The sequence below is a fragment of the Penicillium canescens genome, assembly GCF_028828765.1.
Source record: "Penicillium canescens strain IBT 15451 chromosome Unknown utg000011l_segment0_segment0, whole genome shotgun sequence".
Lineage (NCBI taxonomy): Eukaryota > Fungi > Ascomycota > Eurotiomycetes > Eurotiales > Aspergillaceae > Penicillium > Penicillium canescens.
In genome coordinates, this window is record NW_026703973.1 from 1,019,050 (window position 1) to 1,037,818 (window position 18,769).

General features: G+C 49.9%; 9 protein-coding genes across 9 annotated transcripts; 4 read left to right on the forward strand and 5 right to left on the reverse strand.

Annotated features, from left to right (window-relative positions):
- Positions 1-1,931: 1,931 nt before the first annotated feature.
- On the forward strand, positions 1,932-3,606 carry N7446_013113 (putative MFS monosaccharide transporter; the record flags this gene model as incomplete). The annotated part of the gene is made up of 2 exons (XM_058521855.1): positions 1,932-2,025; positions 2,075-3,606. 2 exons carry the CDS (start codon positions 1,932-1,934, stop codon positions 3,604-3,606), a joined length of 1,626 nt encoding a protein of 541 aa, XP_058365332.1.
- A 764-nt stretch (positions 3,607-4,370) lies between these two features.
- Positions 4,371-5,674, forward strand: N7446_013114 (Rab family GTPase; the record flags this gene model as incomplete). Its single annotated transcript, XM_058521856.1, has 3 exons — positions 4,371-4,416; positions 4,571-4,791; positions 4,895-5,674. The coding sequence occupies 3 exons, from the start codon at positions 4,371-4,373 to the stop codon at positions 5,672-5,674; spliced, it is 1,047 nt and encodes a 348-aa protein (XP_058365333.1).
- Positions 5,675-6,897: 1,223 nt separating this feature from the next.
- On the forward strand, positions 6,898-8,644 carry N7446_013115 (uncharacterized protein; the record flags this gene model as incomplete). The annotated part of the gene is made up of 2 exons (XM_058521857.1): positions 6,898-6,943; positions 6,993-8,644. The coding sequence occupies 2 exons, from the start codon at positions 6,898-6,900 to the stop codon at positions 8,642-8,644; spliced, it is 1,698 nt and encodes a 565-aa protein (XP_058365334.1).
- A 1,096-nt stretch (positions 8,645-9,740) lies between these two features.
- N7446_013116 (DUF3431 domain-containing protein) lies at positions 9,741-10,799 on the forward strand (the record flags this gene model as incomplete). The annotated part of the gene is made up of 3 exons (XM_058521858.1): positions 9,741-10,057; positions 10,122-10,691; positions 10,742-10,799. 3 exons carry the CDS (start codon positions 9,741-9,743, stop codon positions 10,797-10,799), a joined length of 945 nt encoding a protein of 314 aa, XP_058365335.1.
- A 426-nt stretch (positions 10,800-11,225) lies between these two features.
- N7446_013117 (Oxoglutarate/iron-dependent dioxygenase) lies at positions 11,226-12,458 on the reverse strand (the record flags this gene model as incomplete). Its single annotated transcript, XM_058521859.1, has 1 exon — positions 11,226-12,458. The coding sequence occupies one exon, from the start codon at positions 12,456-12,458 to the stop codon at positions 11,226-11,228; it is 1,233 nt and encodes a 410-aa protein (XP_058365336.1).
- Positions 12,459-12,577: 119 nt separating this feature from the next.
- N7446_013118 (zinc-binding alcohol dehydrogenase family protein) lies at positions 12,578-13,748 on the reverse strand (the record flags this gene model as incomplete). Its single annotated transcript, XM_058521860.1, is given in 3 exon segments — positions 12,578-13,348; positions 13,411-13,657; positions 13,671-13,748. 3 exon segments carry the CDS (start codon positions 13,746-13,748, stop codon positions 12,648-12,650), a joined length of 1,026 nt encoding a protein of 341 aa, XP_058365337.1. The 3' UTR covers positions 12,578-12,647.
- Positions 13,749-14,030: 282 nt separating this feature from the next.
- N7446_013119 (uncharacterized protein) lies at positions 14,031-14,888 on the reverse strand (the record flags this gene model as incomplete). Its single annotated transcript, XM_058521861.1, has 2 exons — positions 14,031-14,539; positions 14,603-14,888. The coding sequence occupies 2 exons, from the start codon at positions 14,886-14,888 to the stop codon at positions 14,031-14,033; spliced, it is 795 nt and encodes a 264-aa protein (XP_058365338.1).
- A 1,782-nt stretch (positions 14,889-16,670) lies between these two features.
- N7446_013120 (uncharacterized protein) lies at positions 16,671-17,627 on the reverse strand (the record flags this gene model as incomplete). Its single annotated transcript, XM_058521862.1, has 1 exon — positions 16,671-17,627. One exon carries the CDS (start codon positions 17,625-17,627, stop codon positions 16,671-16,673), a length of 957 nt encoding a protein of 318 aa, XP_058365339.1.
- Positions 17,628-18,373: 746 nt separating this feature from the next.
- Positions 18,374-18,559, reverse strand: N7446_013121 (uncharacterized protein; the record flags this gene model as incomplete). The annotated part of the gene is made up of 1 exon (XM_058521863.1): positions 18,374-18,559. One exon carries the CDS (start codon positions 18,557-18,559, stop codon positions 18,374-18,376), a length of 186 nt encoding a protein of 61 aa, XP_058365340.1.
- Positions 18,560-18,769: the final 210 nt, after the last annotated feature.

The window sequence follows — 18,769 nt, forward strand, 5'->3', positions numbered from 1 at the left end:
CTCAGGAACTACTTTTCCTGGGTAGCCTATATGATCCCACACCGCAATATTAAAGATCCCTTTGAACCACGGGGGCTTCATCCAGAGCTCGGTGACTATGCCTTTTGCACCGAATCATGTACTGCCGCAAAGGATGTCCCAAACATTATTCCCAAAGGATCTGAATGACGTCTCTGGGATCGACCATCGACCGGCACGGGCGAGACGGGCGAGCTGCACGTTGGTATCAACGGACATGCACAGTGACATCGTTTCCACTAAACTGCGAGTAAGCGACAGAAACCCCTCAAAACCCCCGTCTGATTCGAGATAACGAGATCACAGCTGCATCTCTCCGAAAGGTGGCCCCAGGTTCTCCTGAATTGTGGACATCTTGACGCGCAACACGGGTGTCTAGTTACTAAAGACCTACGGTAAAGCGTTCTGCCCTTTCACAAGACGTATCTCGCGCTTTCGGTTATTGTGGAAAAAAGATATAGTGCACCGAACCACCAACAACGAGGGAAAAAAAAGAAAATACAATAATTTAGTTGCCTGGTAGCGACTCTCGCCATTTCGAGAAAACTTCGAATGCGCCGGGATGTGGTTCAAAGACATCATAGCGGAGTCCACCCAAAAAAACTCTTTACATATTGAATCCATTTTTTGAGACATGACGTGGGTCGGGAAAAAATATCAGATTTTTTTGATACAATTTATGTGTCATCTAATTCGTCAGGTTGGGCTGAAAGTCGACTAAGATTTATAACAAAAGGAAGAGAATTGTGGTTTTGATAACTCTTGGCATGCATTATGGGTATATTTTGATTGTTTTCGGCATGATGCATACTTGAGTACAGGGGAATAGGGGTGACAGGAGAACAGGAGAACACGTTTATATAGACTATCACCTATAACCTACCTGGGTAATCCCCGCGCTGGTTATTGCGTAAGGGAAAAAAGGAGGAGAATAGACGCGGAGAAAGGAAAAAGCAAGGAGAGCACTGTTCAGGTTGTTTATGCACATTCTATACAAGGCAGGACTGCATGCCGATCAACACGGTCGAGGCTATCCCTTTTAGCGTGCCGCTAGTGTCCACGCATTCGCTCTTTCGATGCACTCGGGACACCAACGGCTTCCCGAGTCCGTATGTGCTACCGCCGAGACTTGGCGGGCTCCGTCGCATGCGATCCCGAGTGTTGTCCGTGTAAGGTCGCAGTACCACCTACGTAGAGGTTGAGTGGTCCAGGAATTCGATCGGTTGATCGGAGCGGAATTTGACTATTGACTAATATTGGTGTTCGGCTAGCTTTCCTTTTTCCGCGTTTTAGCAGCAAGGTCGGCAATATGTTCGCCCTTGCCGCCTGCCCTATGTACTCATACTATGAGAGAAATAAAAAAAGCAAAAATGTTATTCGGTGTACTCCAATACTCTGTACCACTGGCCATTGTCCACTTAAGAAAACCAATCATAAAATCCATTATAGAGTCGACCCTCTAAAAATTTCGTACTCTCCAGTGATATTCGCCAACTGATGTCATCAGGGACGCAAACTACCGCCGCACCGCTGTGGGTCGGGAAGAAATGCTTAACACGCCATTTATTGATGCATCCGGTAGGCTTGTCTCCACCCTCGCCTATGATTCGGTCGACCATCTGCGCCTTGGGTGGAGTGGGTTTGGGTGACGCTGTCGGCTTCGTTATTCGCATATGTCCCTACTCACGGGGAAAGTGTACTATGGAGTAGGACATGCCCCACGATGCATCTCCTTGCCACTTTCGTCAATTGCGAGACATTCAAATATCTCTCTCCCCTCCCCCGGGTTTCTCCTTTTTTCTTCTCCGCGTGTCTCCTCTTATCTCCAGCCTTTGCCACTCCCACGTGAAGCGGTAGTCCTCGATTCTTACAGACTTGTATAGGATTTCGTTCATCTCTTCACATTTTTCATCATGGCGCCGAAATATGCTGGCATGTCCGGCAGGCCCCTATCGTTGACGGTGTCGACCATCGCTACAATGGGTTTCCTGCTGTTCGGTTATGATCGTATGTTGGTCTGTTCTATATCATGTACACAGATGCTAACTATTCACAGAGGGTGTCATGTCTGGTATCATTGACTCCTCTGCTTTCGCCAGATTCCTTCCCATCACCGCAGGCAACTCTGTCATGCAGGCTCTGGTTACTGCCGTGTATGAATTGGGTTGTCTGGTTGGTGCTATGTTCGCTCTGTTCACTGGTGACAGGATGGGTCGTCGTCTCATGATCATCGCCGGTGCCACTGTTATGATCATTGGCGTCATTATCCAGGTTGCTGCCGTTGACGGCCATGGTGCTACTGCTCAGTTCTTTGTCGGCCGTATCATCACTGGTATTGGTAACGGCATGAACACGTCGACTATCCCTACCTACCAGGCTGAGTGCTCTCGCAGCACCAACCGTGGTCTGCTCATCTGTATTGAGGGTGGTACCATCGCCATCGGTACTATGATTGCCTACTGGATTGACTTCGGTGCCTCTTACGGTCCCGACGACCTTGTTTGGCGTTTCCCCATTGCCTTCCAGGTTGTCTTCGGTATTATTATCATCGTTGGAATGTGGTACCTCCCCGACTCTCCTCGTTACCTCATCTCCAAGGGTAAGGTCCACGAGGGTGAGTACGTCCTGGCTGCTCTTGGTGGCTACGAGATCGACGCCCACGAGACCCAGATCCAGAAGCAGCTTGTCATCGAGTCTATTGAGGCTGCTGGAGTTGCCGACGGTGCTGGATACTCTGACCTTCTCACTGGTGGCAAGACCCAGCACCTCCGCCGTATGCTTATCGGTTCCTCTTCCCAGATCGCCCAGCAGCTGTCTGGTTGCAACGCTGTCATCTACTACCTGCCCGTTCTCCTGAGACAATCCCTGGGCGAGGAGGAGAGAATGTCCATGATCATCGGTGGTGTTAATATGATCGTTTACGCCATCTTCGCTACCTTCTCCTGGTTCTTCATTGAGAAGATTGGTCGCCGCAAGCTCTTCATCGGTGGTATGACTGGCCAGATGGTGGCCATGATCATCGTCTTCGGCTGTTTGATCCCCGGCGGCCCCGGACCCTCCAAGGGAGCCGTCTTCGGTCTGTTCCTGTACATTGCCTTCTTCGGTGCTTCCATCCTGCCCCTGCCCTGGTTGTACCCGGCCGAGATCTCGCCCCTGCGCACTCGTGCCAAGGCAAACGCCGTCTCGACCTGCTCTAACTGGCTGTTCAACTTTACTGTTGTCATGATCACTCCCGTCATGGTCGCCAACATCAAGTGGGGAACCTACCTGTTCTTCGCCGTCATGAACGCCATCTTCATTCCCCCCATGATTCTGTTCTACCCCGAGACCGCTGGTCGCAGTCTGGAGGAGATCGATATCATCTTCGCCAAGGGCTACTGCGAGAAAATGAGCTATGTCCGCGCTGCCAAGGAACTCCCCAAGCTCACCGACGAGGAGATCGAAGCCAAGGCCATCGAGTACGGCTTCGAGTCCAGCCGACGCACTGGCGATGTCGAGAAGAGCGGCGAGAAGCCGTCTCCCCGCAGCGACTCCAGCGATGGTGTTGCCAACGGTCACCAGGAGACCTACACCGAGCCCCGCTCTTAAGCGGTTGCTTCCTAGGCGTGACAGCGCTGTGCGCTGCCATTTCTTAACGTTATGGTTGTGCTGTTCTCCTTCCATCTTAACCCATGGTTTGGGTAACACCAGATTCACATCCTTTTCTTTTTCTTTATTATCATCTTATTTCCTTTTGATCTTATATACCCATTGTTTCTGGCCTGGAGGATGAACACCCTGGCCCTGGTTGCCGGTGGCTAATCCTGTCTGCATTCCTTGGATCTGAAGTGCAGAGCTCTTGTGTTGATGATTTCATGTCTTTGTTATGACCTAAAAGGGTTCGGTCGGCATGGGAATTATCGGGATTCATGTATATGCGCTTTGTATGACTACAGTACCAATTTATGGATCCACTACACTGCTTCAAACTGTAGATCTTAAAATAGTAAGCTTTATTAATGTCTCATTTTATAACTATTTATCATATTATAGTAGTCCCTGCATGTGTCAAAACGGCCTTGAGTTTAAAAAGTGACTCATGCAAGGCAGTGCTTCCTCGCATGAGGCTCAGATCTCATCTCCAGCAAGGAGGAACCACTCACAGCGCAGAACCGCAAACTATACATGTAGCTTACAGTCCAACTATTCTGGATAACTTCCAAGACATAAAACTCCCAGCTGACCGATCGGCTGATCCCGCCCGACCAAGTTTCCCTCCTTATCTTCTCCCTTTCATTCACCTCACCACCTCACTCTCGCTCGTGCAATACCATGCCCATTCAACCAACCAGTCCCCACATTCTGAATCCGCCATGAGTTCGAGTCTCGAGGCCAAGATCGTCGTCCTCGGCGCGCAAGGTACGTCCCTGACCTTTCCCGCAAAGGGATGTGGATGTGGGCGTGGATCTTGTCTACCAGACAAGCTACATGTATATGCGATGCACTATATTCCCATATACCATCCTACACTGCTATCTACCATGGCATATAATCTAACACTACACAAATCCAGGGGTAGGCAAAACCTCCCTCGTGGAGCGCTATGTCCGAAACGCCTTTAACCCCGCAACAGCCTCAACAGTCGGCGCGTCGTTTGTCACAAAGCGCGTCCTGGACCATACCTCGGACACCATCGTCCGACTCCAGATCTGGGATACAGCGGGGCAAGAGCGATTCCGCAGTATCTCACGTCTCTATTATCGCGGTGCGCACGCGTGCCTGCTTTGCTATGATGTCAGTGATGTTTCCCCACTTTTGACATGATCTCCGTTGTTCTTTATGCAACCCATCATGTAACTATACAAAAACAAGACAACCAAATCTAACACCCTCATAGATCACAGATGAATCCAGTTTCCAAGAAATGGCCGGCTGGCTGCGCGAACTCCGCAAGAATATCGGCACAGGTGAAGACAATCTAGACCCGCTAGTCATCCATGTGGTTGGAACGAAATCCGATATCGTTACCATGGATCCCAGTCGCAGACGCATCCCGTTCGAACGCACAATCGCGTACGTAGCCGAACAACTCTATCCCACACAAGCATCTACACCGCCGGCTACAGCAACAAGTGGCGGGATGAGTATGGGACTGGGATTCAGCACGAGTGTGTTTGGCGGTAATGGGGGGAGCAACAATACAAATACCAACGCAAACACAAACACGAATATCAATACGAATATGAATGGCAGCGGGGGCCTCTCATCGACAGCCCTACAAAGCCCAGATTCAAAACGCAGTTCTGCGTTCTGGGGACAAGAAATTGGCTGGGATTGCTGTCATGAGATTAGTGCCAAAGATGGGGAGGGCATTGATGAGGTTTTTCGGGTTATTACTCGGAAGTTGGTTGAGCAAAGGAATAAACGTGATACGGAGCTTGCACTTTCGATTGCGGGGACGCCTATGACTGCTGGTGGTGTCTCTGTTGGCCCGTTTAGTCCTGGCTTTGTGGAGGGCACGGGGAGTTTTCGGTTGGGAGTTGGGGATAAGAAAAGGAGTTGGTTGGGTCTAGCTTCGCCTTCTGCTGGGATTGGAAATGGGAGTGGCAATGGGAATGAGAATGGGGAGGAGGTGCAGATTATGCAGAATGCGAAGGGGAAGGGGAGATGCTGTTGATATTTGATTTGATTGTTGATACTGGTGTGGGTTGGCATGTACTTGTCTATTTTCGCATCGGTGCTGGATTGGCGTCTGAAGGTTTGTGTGGTTAGCGGCGGGACGTTTGTGTCTGGATGCTTTGTGTGCTTTTCTGTTTGTCTGTCCTCTGCTACTCACGGTAATATTTCGGACATCTTGAATGATATATGACTGCCACGTTATCAGTTCGGGATTATCAATATAGTACTATCGCATACAAGAAGCACCTAGTACACTTTGACCTGTTGGCTGCTAAGTTAATGATATTCTGATGTTTTCAATTCCTGGCTTATCGAACTAGCCAAGGCTTTGATATTTAATCTTGTTTGATTTGGCAAAGATGAGATATAAGCGTTTCGCTGGCAGTGTATGACAAGGCAATGTAATCCACCACGCCCTATAAGGCTATGTAGACATTCTTTGACAGTGGCTCACTAAATAATGTTCTGGAGCGCTTATCCCTTGTAGAATGAGTGCTGTGCAATGGCAAATTGATTAACCGAACATATGGATAAAGGCTATTTAGTCGAGGACACCTATCTATAAATGCATTGTTTACCTACGTAATGGGATGATCTATAGATCTGTGGAACCAGTGGAGTCGATCTGGGGTATACTGCAGATCCCAATTTGTTATGGTTATACAGGTACAAGTATATCCGAGCTTTGAATTATGCTCTTGGGCTCTTCATCTCCGACCTCGGTGCCTTGGTAACACCAATCACCTCCCCTGCACCCGTGAGAACCCTGTGATAGGTCTCAATCCCTATCGCTCAGCCTCACCCCCTCTTCTCGCTTGCCGGGACATTTACTTCCCAATCAGTTAGCGAAAAGTTTACCTAGTAAGTAGGCACTGAAGCGAGGAAAGGACCGTGCTTTTGCTAGCAGATTACTCCGACTCCCGATACTCCGTACATGCCCAGATATAGGTAGGCACTGTCCTAATTTCAATCCAGCCTGCTGACGCACTGAGTCAAAGCTAGGCGATACGGTTCTTGCTTCTTCTCTTTCCTGAGTAATCTGCGTCCCTGTGCTAGGCTTCTTTCTTCCTTTTTATCCTACATTTCTTGACTTTTCCAAGCTTTCTCTCCAACATTGGCCATCATATACCACTCCATTGGTTGCCATTTTCCCGATCGGAACGGTCAGCGAGACTCCTGTCGTAACTCAACCCCATCCACCCCTCCCCCGTCCCGGTTACAATGTCGGGGGTGGAGGTGATCGCAGTCGTAGCCTGCGTAGCAGCCGGTATATCCCCCATCTCCTTTATCATCTTCACCCAAGCTAAGAATCAAAGTCGTATCGGCCTACAACGATGGCAGCCGCATGTTCACAGCAATCCGCAAAAAATGGCACGAGCGCCGCCGCCAACCCGACCAGTCAACCCGGGATCTGGAATGGTCACTTGCACGAGGCCACCACGAGATCCTATCTCAGTATAATAGACACCACCAAGAACTAGGTCGACTATACGCAGAAGGCGACTCGATCGCTCGCGAACAGATGAAGGATATCATCATCACACTTCAAGGTGCATTGCTGAGACATCTCCGCGAAGCACAGGAGCAAGGCTCCAGCTTAGATCTGATGGCGCTACAGATGGAGTCTGAGCAAGGCCGTGTTCGGACCCTCGTTATTCTGGGTGATCTTTACCAGCGACTGGCACGGGCGTCGCCTATTCCGCCTACCATCTCGATGACTGTTGATCCTACGTATGTGAGAAGTCAGTACATGTATGGGGCCTACCTTCCTAATAACCCGGATCGATTCTCGCCATCCCCTACCCGGGAGCCGATGTATCTGTCTGGTGGGTATCCAGTTTCGTCCGGGGCGTTCCTGCTCGAGGGGTTGTCTGCGTCGCCTACAGATACGCTGGGTGCATCCGGCATTTTCGAGACGAGTCCATCATCTCGGAGACGATCATCGGGGTTCGGATCGGCTGTTAGTAGCATGGGAAGTATGTTTTCTCGATCTCCGCGCGGGAGCAGGTCTTCTTTCCCATCCTCTGCACCTGAGCCTGGGTTCCTTGCCCAACCAGGCTTCTGCCACACCGTCTCGCCATCAACACCAGAGCCAGTAGCAGAATTGCCAGTACCGGAAATACCAGTGCGGTCACCACAAAGACCCAACCTCCGTCTGAGCCCAGTCGAAGATGACAACCTCTGGGGAGAACAATGGAGACGCGAAATAGCAGATTCAGACGACGACGAAATCAGCCATACATACCATCCCCAACTCAAAGACGAACCACCAAACCATCACCTATCCCCAGTAACCGCGAACATAGTATCAATGCACCCACGCCGCCAATCCCTCCCACCCCCATCAATAGCCTCAACAGACTCAACCCCCTCAAACCCCTCGACAACCTCAACCTCCTCTCACACAACCCTGTCCCCAGCCCCCTCCTCCCAACCCACCGGCCCAAAATGGTCCCCAAGCAAAACAAACAACTACCTCGGCTTCTGCAAAGGCGCCTGGAAAGTGCACACAGGCTTCCGCGGCTTCAAAATCCACACAGAACCTGGAAGTGGCTACTACACGCAGGTGTCCTGGCTGCGCTGCGTGAAATGCGCCTTTGAAGGTCCCATGGCTGCCAAGTGCAGTAGCAATAACCCGCAATTCGACGATTCCGTGCGCGTCCATTCACTCACGGGCATTCGATATCGCTGGGAGTTCCTGGCTAAATCGCATGTTCCTTGTAAGCGGGCTTCGGCATTGTCCTTTTCGCCGGTTGCACCGCGGGGTGCGTTTTGTTGTATGTTTTGTTGTGTGGAGGTTCGCGGCTCCACTGGTGTTTATGGGAATTTGGATACCTTTATGGCGCATTTGGGGGAGGTGCATCGGTTTGTTGGGGCGGGTGCATTGGCGCTTTTGCCTACTAGTACTAAGTGTGTTTTTGGGAGGGTTGCGGGGGATGGGGAGTATTTTGATGTTAATATTTGTTGATAGAGGGCGATTGGTGGATTGAGGGAGGGGGTTTAGTGCGAGTTACCATTTCCTTTTTTTTTTTCAATCGGGTCGAGCTTGGCTTGGCTTGGTTTGTGCTTTTCCGTGCTCTTTTGTCCACTGGATTGGCGTTTATACCCTTGGTGTTGGGGTGTTCTGTGTATACATATACTTTGTGAACTTATAGAGCGGATCAAAATCCCGGGTTTGTCCGTCTGGCCCGAGTACTCGAATCGGTTATCCCTGGTTTGATTATGATACTAGTTTCTTGTGGCCAATGCCGACACTGATGTCTATGTGGAGATTATCTATGTGTTAGGATCTCGTCTATCACTTGGTGTATCAAGCCAGGGTCGTAGTGACATCAGTGTCAACCAATCCACGCGAACATATAATCGCCGTGGCATCCCCTGCATACAAGCATGACGAAGCAAAGAAAAACATGGAGGCCCTTGCAGTGGAGAAATATCCCAGATGGAGGCCCAGATAGGGGGTCGGCGATGCCGATCCCTGATTTAGTCCAGACGGGACCCGTGGATCCGTTTGAGATTAAGGGTCTGCTTACTGGGAAGAATGACCGACGGGGAAGGTGTGAGACTGACTATTCTGTAGGTAACTATATGTAGTTAGATATAACGTTACCCCTGAGGGGAGAACCCTGCAGCAGACAAGCCTTAACCAAGTCCCTTCCCATATTAATTACAGTGTAAAGGTACCTGGCCTACCAAAATCAGTCCACCAATCAGGGATCAGCACAGATAACCCGTGACGCTAACCCCAAATGGAGAAAGTGTGACCCTCGATGCTGTCCCTTTTTTTATGATCTTCTTCTGTTCAATGCCCTCAGGACACTACCTGGGCACTTTCGTCTGACATCTGTCGCATTCCTCCGTTGATCGACATCCCTTCGTCCCTGGTCTCGCGACGTGTGATCCCGGAAAATACCCCGGCCTCCACATGGGGCGGTGCTGATTACTTTAAGATTGCGCTGTTTTAAACTCTGGCCTGGTGGCTTCTTCATTTCTCGGACTTTTTCCTTCCTCACCTCTCACCCTCTATACACCCCCTCCCTCCGTCCCGAGGACCGCGTTATGCCATGAGGCTGTCACTACGCATCGGTGCGGCTCTCGCCCTCATCATTATTACCCTTGTGCTCGTCAACCGCAGTTTAAAGCCCGAAGCTCAATCCCTCAAAGATCTATGGCGATTCGATACCGCCGCATTCCGGACAGCCCTAAAGCCCAAACAGCCCGAAGAAGACCCAGCTGCTCGCCGGAAATGGCGGGTCGCATCGGATAACAAGCCTGCTTTGGTCTACCAGACCACCCAGATCGAGGTGCCGAATCAGGGTGCCTTGGTCATGGCCAAATTGAAGGCCGAGGACACATCATGGGCCTCGGGTGAATTGTCAGAGTAAGTACAACGCATTGTGTATTTTCCCGGAACGAATTGCAATTGACCGACTCGGTTTCTGCAGATGGCGCAGCGTTATCTATACCGTCGACGATACAAATGCCCCGATACATACCCCCAAGAACAAGGGCAAGGAGTCCCTCGCCTACCTCCAATACCTAGTTGACCACTATGACGACCTTCCTGAGACAGTTGTCTTCCTCCACGCCCACCGCGACGGTCTCCCCGCCGGATGGCACATTGATACCATGGAGTATAGCAATGTGGATTCGGTTCGCGCGTTGCAGAGAGAGTTTGTTCAGCAACAAGGATTCGTCAACTTGCGGTGCCAATTGTCACCTGGATGCCCCGATGCTATCCAGCCCTTCCGCCAACCCCCGAAGCTCGAGAACCCCGGTGAACAATATTACGCGACAGCCTGGAAGTCGTTGTTCCCCAATGAGAAGATTCCTGAACAGATCGCCGCGCCATGCTGTTCCCAGTTCGCTGTTTCCCGAGGTCAGATCCTCCAACGCCCTCGTTCCGACTACCAGCGCATGTACGACTGGGTCATGAACAACGATCTGCCAGATGACGCGACCGCCAACATTATGGAATACACCTGGCACATTATTTTCGGCAGAGATCCAGTCTTGTAAGTACTCCCCGAGGCACGGGCTTATCCATGTACTAACATAATACCAGCTGCCCCGACCTCTTCCAATGCTACGGTGACGTCTACGGCGAGGAAATCGTCTGGTAGATTTAACCCTTCAATCCACATCTACTTCCTAAGAGCAAATTGCTCGCTCTCCTGTATCAACGACAACCCTGCTTCTCCTTTGCCAGCACTTGCTGGATTCCCTAATCAGAGGGACAACCAATGGCAACTGGGAACGCGAACAGTGCCAATGCCACATGATGAATCGTTTCGATGTTTATTTTCCGTCGGGGGAATGTACATTTTTTGAAAGAAGTTATGCCGACATTGGCTTCGGCTATTCAGACATCAGCGACTTGCTTTATCTCGCTTGGTTTACATGTCTTCAAGTTAGCGTTAGTGTGAGACATGCCTTTCGTGCCGCGGCACTTGTGTACATTTTACTTTTTTTTTTTTTTTTTTTTGGAAAACAACTATCATTTCAACTTGAACTTCCTGCCTGGGCTAGTATACTGTATCGTTTATATGTTATGCATCGCCCCTCCCCTGCGCAACCATCCGCCTCGCACCCTCATCCCACCGATACATCCCCCCATCCCCAACATTATAATGGTAATAATTATCCGTCCCGCCTGGCACAACAGCGCGCCGAAATGTAATGTTAATCCGACCCTTCGTCGCTTCCCCGGCTTTCCCTTTCCGCTTGGGTATACTATGTAACCAATGCGCTTGCGTAGGCCCCCGCATAACAACCATATCGCCCGAACCAAGATTCATCTTGATCTGCTGTTGTGTCTGTAACTGCGTTGATGAAACACTGCCATCATTAAAACGGGGATTGGATCCTCGGGTTGTGCAAGTATCCATCTGCATCCCAGCCCCAGATCCCATTCCAAATGCATGTACAGGTCTCGTATTCCCATTCCCAACAGGCGCATAAGGCTTATGCTTCATCAAAAAATCCCTCTCACCACCCAACGACAAAGAAGCAATATTAGGCTCGACACCGAGAAACCGCTCGTCGTCCGAGTGGAAGGCTATACTGTCCTCGCCGCTGGCGTAGTAATTCACAAGGCAGAAATTATAGCTTTGTTTCACGTTTGTTGCTTTCTCCACTTGTCGCCGGAGGATATCCAGACAGGGTGGGATAGGCCGCGGCGTTAGTTTGTATTTGTGTTTTGGCGGTTGGAGGTTTGTTTTGGAGTCCAGGGGGACCAGGTTGAGGTCGTGACTGTTGTTGTTGTTGCCATTCAAGTCTGAATTTGTATCAGAGTTGGAGTTGGAGTTGGAGTGCTTGTTCTTATCCTCGACAAATAATGCCGTCTCATCAACGCCGAAAACAGTCGTGAAGCGAGGTGTGTTTATCTGCGTCTCTGTATCCCCTCTTCGTGCTTTGTATTGAACGCGGTAGAAGGGGAGTTCGCGACGGAGGAATTTGAAGAGTTCATTTGCTGTTTCTTTTGGTATGTACGGTTGGAAATGGAGGAGGTCAAGGTGTGGTTGGTTTTTTTGTTCGTGGGGTGCTCGGGCTGGTGTTGCGTGTTCTAGGCCGACTTGGATGTGTGTGGGTAGATTTGCTATTGGGATTGGGTAGCTCGGGTGTGTGCTTGGGGGAATTGGTTCTTCTGATGGTGTGGTTTGGGGTGGTGGTGAGGTTTTGAGGGTTGGTTGGGCTTCCTCGTTTTTGGAACGTTTTGGTGTTGGATTTGAGGGTGTGTTGGTGGATGGTTTGAAGAATGCATCTAGAGTCCGTTTTGCCATTGTTGCTTGGGATTGGGAGGTGGTCGTAAAATTATGAACTGAGATGCGACGCGATCTGGAAAAGAGCAGGTGATGTCATTCTCCGCAGTGGCTTCGATCTATACAATTTCCCGATTTGGCTTGGCGTGAAGAACTTGGACTTTGTTCAGGTGCTTATATCGCTAGCATTAGTTATGAAGACATGCTAATCTACAGCAACACACCCTCCGTCTCTGCAATCCTCACCACATATTTCACCGCAGATGCCTTACCAGCCTCCAAATCCTTCAATGCCCCTTCAAGACCACCCAGTCCACCCTTCCGCACTTCATACGGATGCCCGGAGAACCAACCCTGCGCCAAACCGCGTCCAATAAACTGGAAAAATGCAGCCCCGAACTCCTTATCACCAAGGGCCTTTCCCTCAGCAGGAGGCATATGAACAGACCCGACCATTGTACGACGGATCGCAATGCCATCAGCAGCCTCGTCACTTTCAGTAGGCAAAACGGTCGTAATAGCTCCAGGCTTCGTCAACGCAGCACCTAAGTTGACATGGCTTCCCTTCTCAGACACAGCATCATAGGCATAGTGCACGGGCGCGCCATTGGCAGCAGCCCTGATCTTCGAGCGGACGGCGTCGTCGCCTTCACGGTAGTCGACGACGGTGTCTCCTTTCGATGGTTCGAGGAGATCCTCGACGAATGGTACGCCCTTGCCTGCTACAGCGATGATTGGGTGAATGTTGGATAACTTGGCGAATTTAATCGCGAATGCGCCTACTGCAGTGGCGCCGCCGTATACAACTAGCGGGGTGGGTTTCTCAGCTGGGCTCCAGGGTAGGGGGAGCTTCAGCTTTTGGTACAAGCCCAACGCTGCGGTCATTGCTGCAAGAGGAATGGTAGCAGCCTCTGTTCGAAGTGGTTAGTTGAAGCTCTAAGCGAACTCCATCTGGATCACGATCTCGTCAAACCTTCAAAGCTGGTCTTCTCGGTGAGATGGAAAGTAGTATGTTCCCACGCAATGGCGTATTCGGCATAACTTCCATGAGGACTCATCATCTCGTGGAACGCCGCTACTTTATCGCCCTTTCGGAACTTCTGGACTCCTTCGCCGACTGCCTCCACGTAGCCTGCGATATCATCACCTTGGTTTATGGCGTTGTCGGGCTGCCATTTAGGGGAGTTTCCAGTCCTTTGGGTTTGTGCCGGATACCACAACTTTGATCAGGACTTGGCCCGGCTGGGGAAAGGGGATTTCGACGTCGCGGATTGTGACCGCGACGGTCTTGTCGATGATGGCTTCTTTCATTGTGGGATTGTATGTAATTGTATTAGAGGTTGATTGTGGAATATTGTACAGAGTACGACTAGATTCCTGCTCTTATACCTCCCAAGGTTGTCACTGTTGATTTGTAATCGCAAATTATTAATGGAGTTATGCCGGGGCTTCCGTGCATAAATGAAGTCATTCGCAGTGGGTCTTCGCGGGGTTGAACTGTGCCGGGTTGATCTTGGAAGTGGCACAATTGTACTTGAACTCCCATTCATAAACTAGCCTGGCACATAAAGAGATAGGTAGATAGTATATCCGTCACCATGCCATAACCCCAGACCTAGCCACAAGCTTCCCAGTCGACGAATCCCTCTCACCCTCAACAACCATCTTCAAGAATTCCCCACCAATACTGGGATGCTTCGCCCCCATAGCTTTGGCTTTCTCCGGAATCCCTCCAAGATTAGTAGCAAGCATCCCCGGCCCAACAGCCCAGACCTTAACACCATCAGCCTCGAGCTTATGATTCCAATCCAGCATCAGCATGTTTAGAGCAGTCTTGCTGCAGCGATATCCGATAGTCTCGAAGTCGATTTTCTTCGGCCACCCTGCTGGCTGAGGAGGTGTTGGGAAGTAGGATTCACTGGCTTGGTTTATGGCAGATAGACCAGCGACGAAGATCAGACGGGGGTCTGCAGACTTGAGCAGGAGGGGCATGAATGTCGCTGTCATCACATTCGTGCCTGCCACGTTGACGTCGTATGCTTTGTTAAAGCATTCACGAAGAGAGACTTTACCATCTGTGTACTCAATATCGAAGGCAGCTCCTGGCCGTTGTCAGTGTATTACTTCGCTTGGTATGCGTTGAGATAAAGAGGCCCGGTACTTACCAGCATTGTTGATTAGGACATCAATGTGACCGTGAATTGCCTCAACTTGCTTGAACGCAGTCTCAATAGACTCATCGCATATAAGGTCAATCTGGACAGGTTCAACAGTGTTAGCTGCACCGGGGCATTCACTGTGCAGAGTCTCGATCGCTGCATTGGCTTTATCCAGGGATCGACTACCCATCAGGATATGATATGGTTTGTCAGACCCAAGCAGCGCTTTGACTGTCTCATAGCCGATTCCACCATTACCGCCGGTCACAGTTACGATCTTTCGTAACGCCATTTTGATCTGTCGTTTAGTGCTAGAGCTGTGTTGCTACATTCCTCTTTTATAGTCAAAATAATATTCAGTAGAAGAATTCAAAAGTTATTTCCAAACTCCGATACAGCCGGTGATCCTCAAAAAGGGTTGTATAGTAGCCATCTGTTGTCACGGAGATAAGCGTGGCTACGCGGAGATAGATGGTTGCGCCCCAAGCTCTCGGGTTTTGGACCTTTGGACTTCTTGAATGCCATTAACTATACGGAATGACAATTTCATATTTATCTTATGCAGCTATTTTGACCGATAAATGTCTGTACGAATGTGATGAAACCCTTTCATCTCTTTGGCCGTCCCGATGTCAATAGACTTATGCCACATTTAGACTTTACTAGAAGTCTGATCACTTAAGCCATAATATTGGCATTGATCATCATGTGAGATAGCGTCCCGAATTTCACTAAGAATCCACACCTTATGAAAGAACATGCCCATATTTTGCGCGCGTAGCAAGTGAGCCATCGCATAAAGGTTTGAGATGACATATCACTGTTTTTAGGTAGTTACTAGGTGGAAAGTGCCGTGTAGTCAAGTCCCAGGAGTTTCTAGTTGACCCTCGCCCGTGAAGAACCCACTTCGCGGCTGAATCCAGTCGCAATATATCTGGCAGCGCAGTAAAAACCGTAACCTTCGTTTTCAATGTAGTTGTCACAGTCTACGTAACAAAAGTTGTGATTTGCTTTCGCCATGTGCCAGAACACTTGTTTGCCATGTTTTTCTTGGTTTTAGTTCCTGCCCCTCCAGACAATCCATCATCTGCTTCTCTCTCTATCCGGGTCTTCTTTCATATCAGTTCTCAACTCCCACGTCACCCAGCTCAGTAATTGGGTTGACCACGCGAAAAGATGTCCTTTTCACCACCGACATTCCCGTTCTGTCAGAAGGAATTCCCCAGCAAAAACACGCTTGGCAAACACCTCAACGAGTACATTGGCGAATGGCGTTTGCCAGCTGACGGAATCCATGACACCTTGCAAACCAAACTTGCTATTCGCCGTCTTCGATATTCGACCGGGGACTCGTTTGGGAATCACTACTACAAATGCTTGACGTGTTCGAAGGTGGTTTGGCTTCGCTGGCGGTTCATTCAGCATGTCGTGAACTCGGGGCACTGTGGATTGGAACAAAAAAGTTTAAGTGGAAGGAGACGATGCTATCCGAATTTCGGTACATGGAAGCTTCCCTTTACCGTAAAAAGTGTCCTTGTTCCCGAAGACCCATTTCGGTTCCTTAGTCTTCCCGTCGGTGAGTTGTCATTGCTTCTTTCTTCGCTGTATCCCCTGATTTGCTTCCTGTCCCTTCTCTATGGGGTAAATGAGCGATCCTCGGAAATGGACCCCAAAGAGATGGGCAAATCGCACAGATGTTTGTGACCTTATTCAATTTGATCGTCTGTTCAGACCGGTTATTGAAGACAACACCACTACGCCAAGTCGACGGCGATTCGAGCTGAGAGTCTTCCTAAAAAGAATACCAAAGTCGGAAAATCGGCCGCTCGAGCTGGTTTTGAGCTCTACGTACGGTTAAAGAGGAAAGGGTTATAAGTGCCCAGCTTCAGCGAACTCAACACCTAGTTTCATACCAAACGGTCATTACTTTGCTGGAACTGACTTCCTTGATTGTTGATTGCTTTTTTGTTTATGGATCAGACAGACTCAATCGTTAACTCCTTTCCTATATCCCTAGTACAAGGTAGTGGTTTCGCCCCCTGGAACCCATTGTTCTTTCCAACATATGCTTTCTTCAACCCTCCAGTAAAGTCTTCAAGACATCAGTAGGTGTACGCTTTGGAGCAGCAATCTGCAGGATCTCCTTGCTGGTTGTAGTAGTCGAGCATTTCCCTTCCCAAGCTGTCTCGGGGGCCCGCTTGATTGAGTAGATGACGTTCTTAGATTGCTTCGTTGCCGCATATTGGTACTCATACAGCATGTCGATGAACGAGACGTCTTTGTAGCTAACATCCTTGATGGGCGTACCGATGTGCTGCTCAATCATGTCGACAACCTGCTTTCCAGTAATGTCCACGGGTCCATTGAGAACGTATTTGGCCTTGTTGTGGACGGAAGTGTCATCCTGAGACAAGAGATGAGCTGCAAGGATACCAACCTCGTCAGGGTCGATACTGCCGACGGGTGCATCCTCTGACAGCATCAGCCGAAGGGTATCCTGCTCTCCAGTCTTGCGGTATTTCTTGATGAACTCCACAGCAGGGGCCATGATGAATGGCGTGAAGACGTTCGGCTGAAGAGACGTCCACTGCAAGTTGTTGAACTGGGGTGAGCCAAGGAGAGCCTCGATGGCCCAGTGTTGGCGTGCATAGTAGGCAGGGCAATCTGGGCGGACATTCGCAGCGGTAGTCGAAATTCGCACGACATACTTGACGCCGGCGCTGAGGGCGTTGACGTGGAAGGTCGACTCTTCGGCAAATTGGTTAGGTTCATTGTGGGGTGCAATGAATGCTCTAGCAACTTGGTGTTCGCGGAGCCAGTCGGCGGTGATTTCAACCCAGTTCTGTTCGATCACTTCAACTCCGGGTAGCTTGGCAAGCTCTTGGGCTACTGGACTGTGCGAGGAGCGGGTGAGAGCAATGATGCGATGTCCGGACAAAGTGCTGCTTGATTGAAGCAACTTTGGCAATGTCTGAGCGACAGCTCGGCCGGTGTTGCCAGTGGCGCCGACGATGAGGATGGAAGGAGTCATGATTTCGAAGTATGAAATATATAGTTCACACTAAGCTATGGACCAAATCTCGGGGGCTTTGCTAGATACTTATACCTTAGAGTTAGGGATGGTTATTAATGAATAATAATCCAAAAAGTAGGAATTAATAAGGGTATATTGGAGTTCGAGAGTCGATTCGCAGAATTCGACCGGCCTCCCGCTGGCCGCCCGCCGGCATCCCACTGAGCAAACTACAATCTACACTTGACTGTACCTTTCCAATACTCTTTGCTCACTTTTACTGCGAGAAAAAGTCCCTGCGTTAGTATTTGTTTTTCAAATACCGTCCGCGCAATTTTCTCTCATGTAAATCGTCTCAAAGTGTGTCCCAGACCTCCGTCATACCTCAGCAGTGGGAGGCCGGCCGGTGGGAGGCCACTTTGCAACCCGAACACCCACGCAGAGCTCTGCGAGGCCCACTCTTCATTCCATTTACAGGCAATTTCTACAAAAGGGGTTGCCAGGGCCAGTTTCACTAATGGAAGGGTTCGGCAGCAAAATCGAGTTCCCTCGGGGTTCTTCGGACCCTTCCGGATACGCATCTGACGCGTTTAGGTGTCAATTTCCTGGCTGCAATGCTAGGTACCGGCGTAAGGAGCATCTCAACCGCCATGAAGGATCAAAACATGCCCAGCAGCAGGTCTTTGTCTGTTCCACCTGTGGTCGGGAATTTGGGCGAAGGTATCCACGTACTTACACTCCTCCTCGTACAAGACCAAGTCTGACTATAAAACGTCGATTTTAGTGACACGCTTCGACGCCACGTTCAAAAACAGCACAAGATAACAGAGCCTCTGAGCCGTGCGCGCCGAGCTTGTGCCAGTTGCCATGCAGGCAAGACTCGGTGCGAAGGCGGCGTACCGTGTGAGGAGTGTGTTCGTCGCAACATTCAATGTTCTCTTCAAGATCATGCTGGTATTGCTGAAGGACAACATACCGGTTCATCAACCCCACCTTTCTCATCTCCAAACCATGAACAGACACAGTTATATTATTGGGAGAAGAGGAAGCAGTGCGTTGATCGTTATTTTGAGGTATTCCATCCGCGTTGGCCTTTCATCCATCAGGGATCATTCGATGTACGCCAAGAAACTCCACTACTTCTGCAATCAATGGTGGCC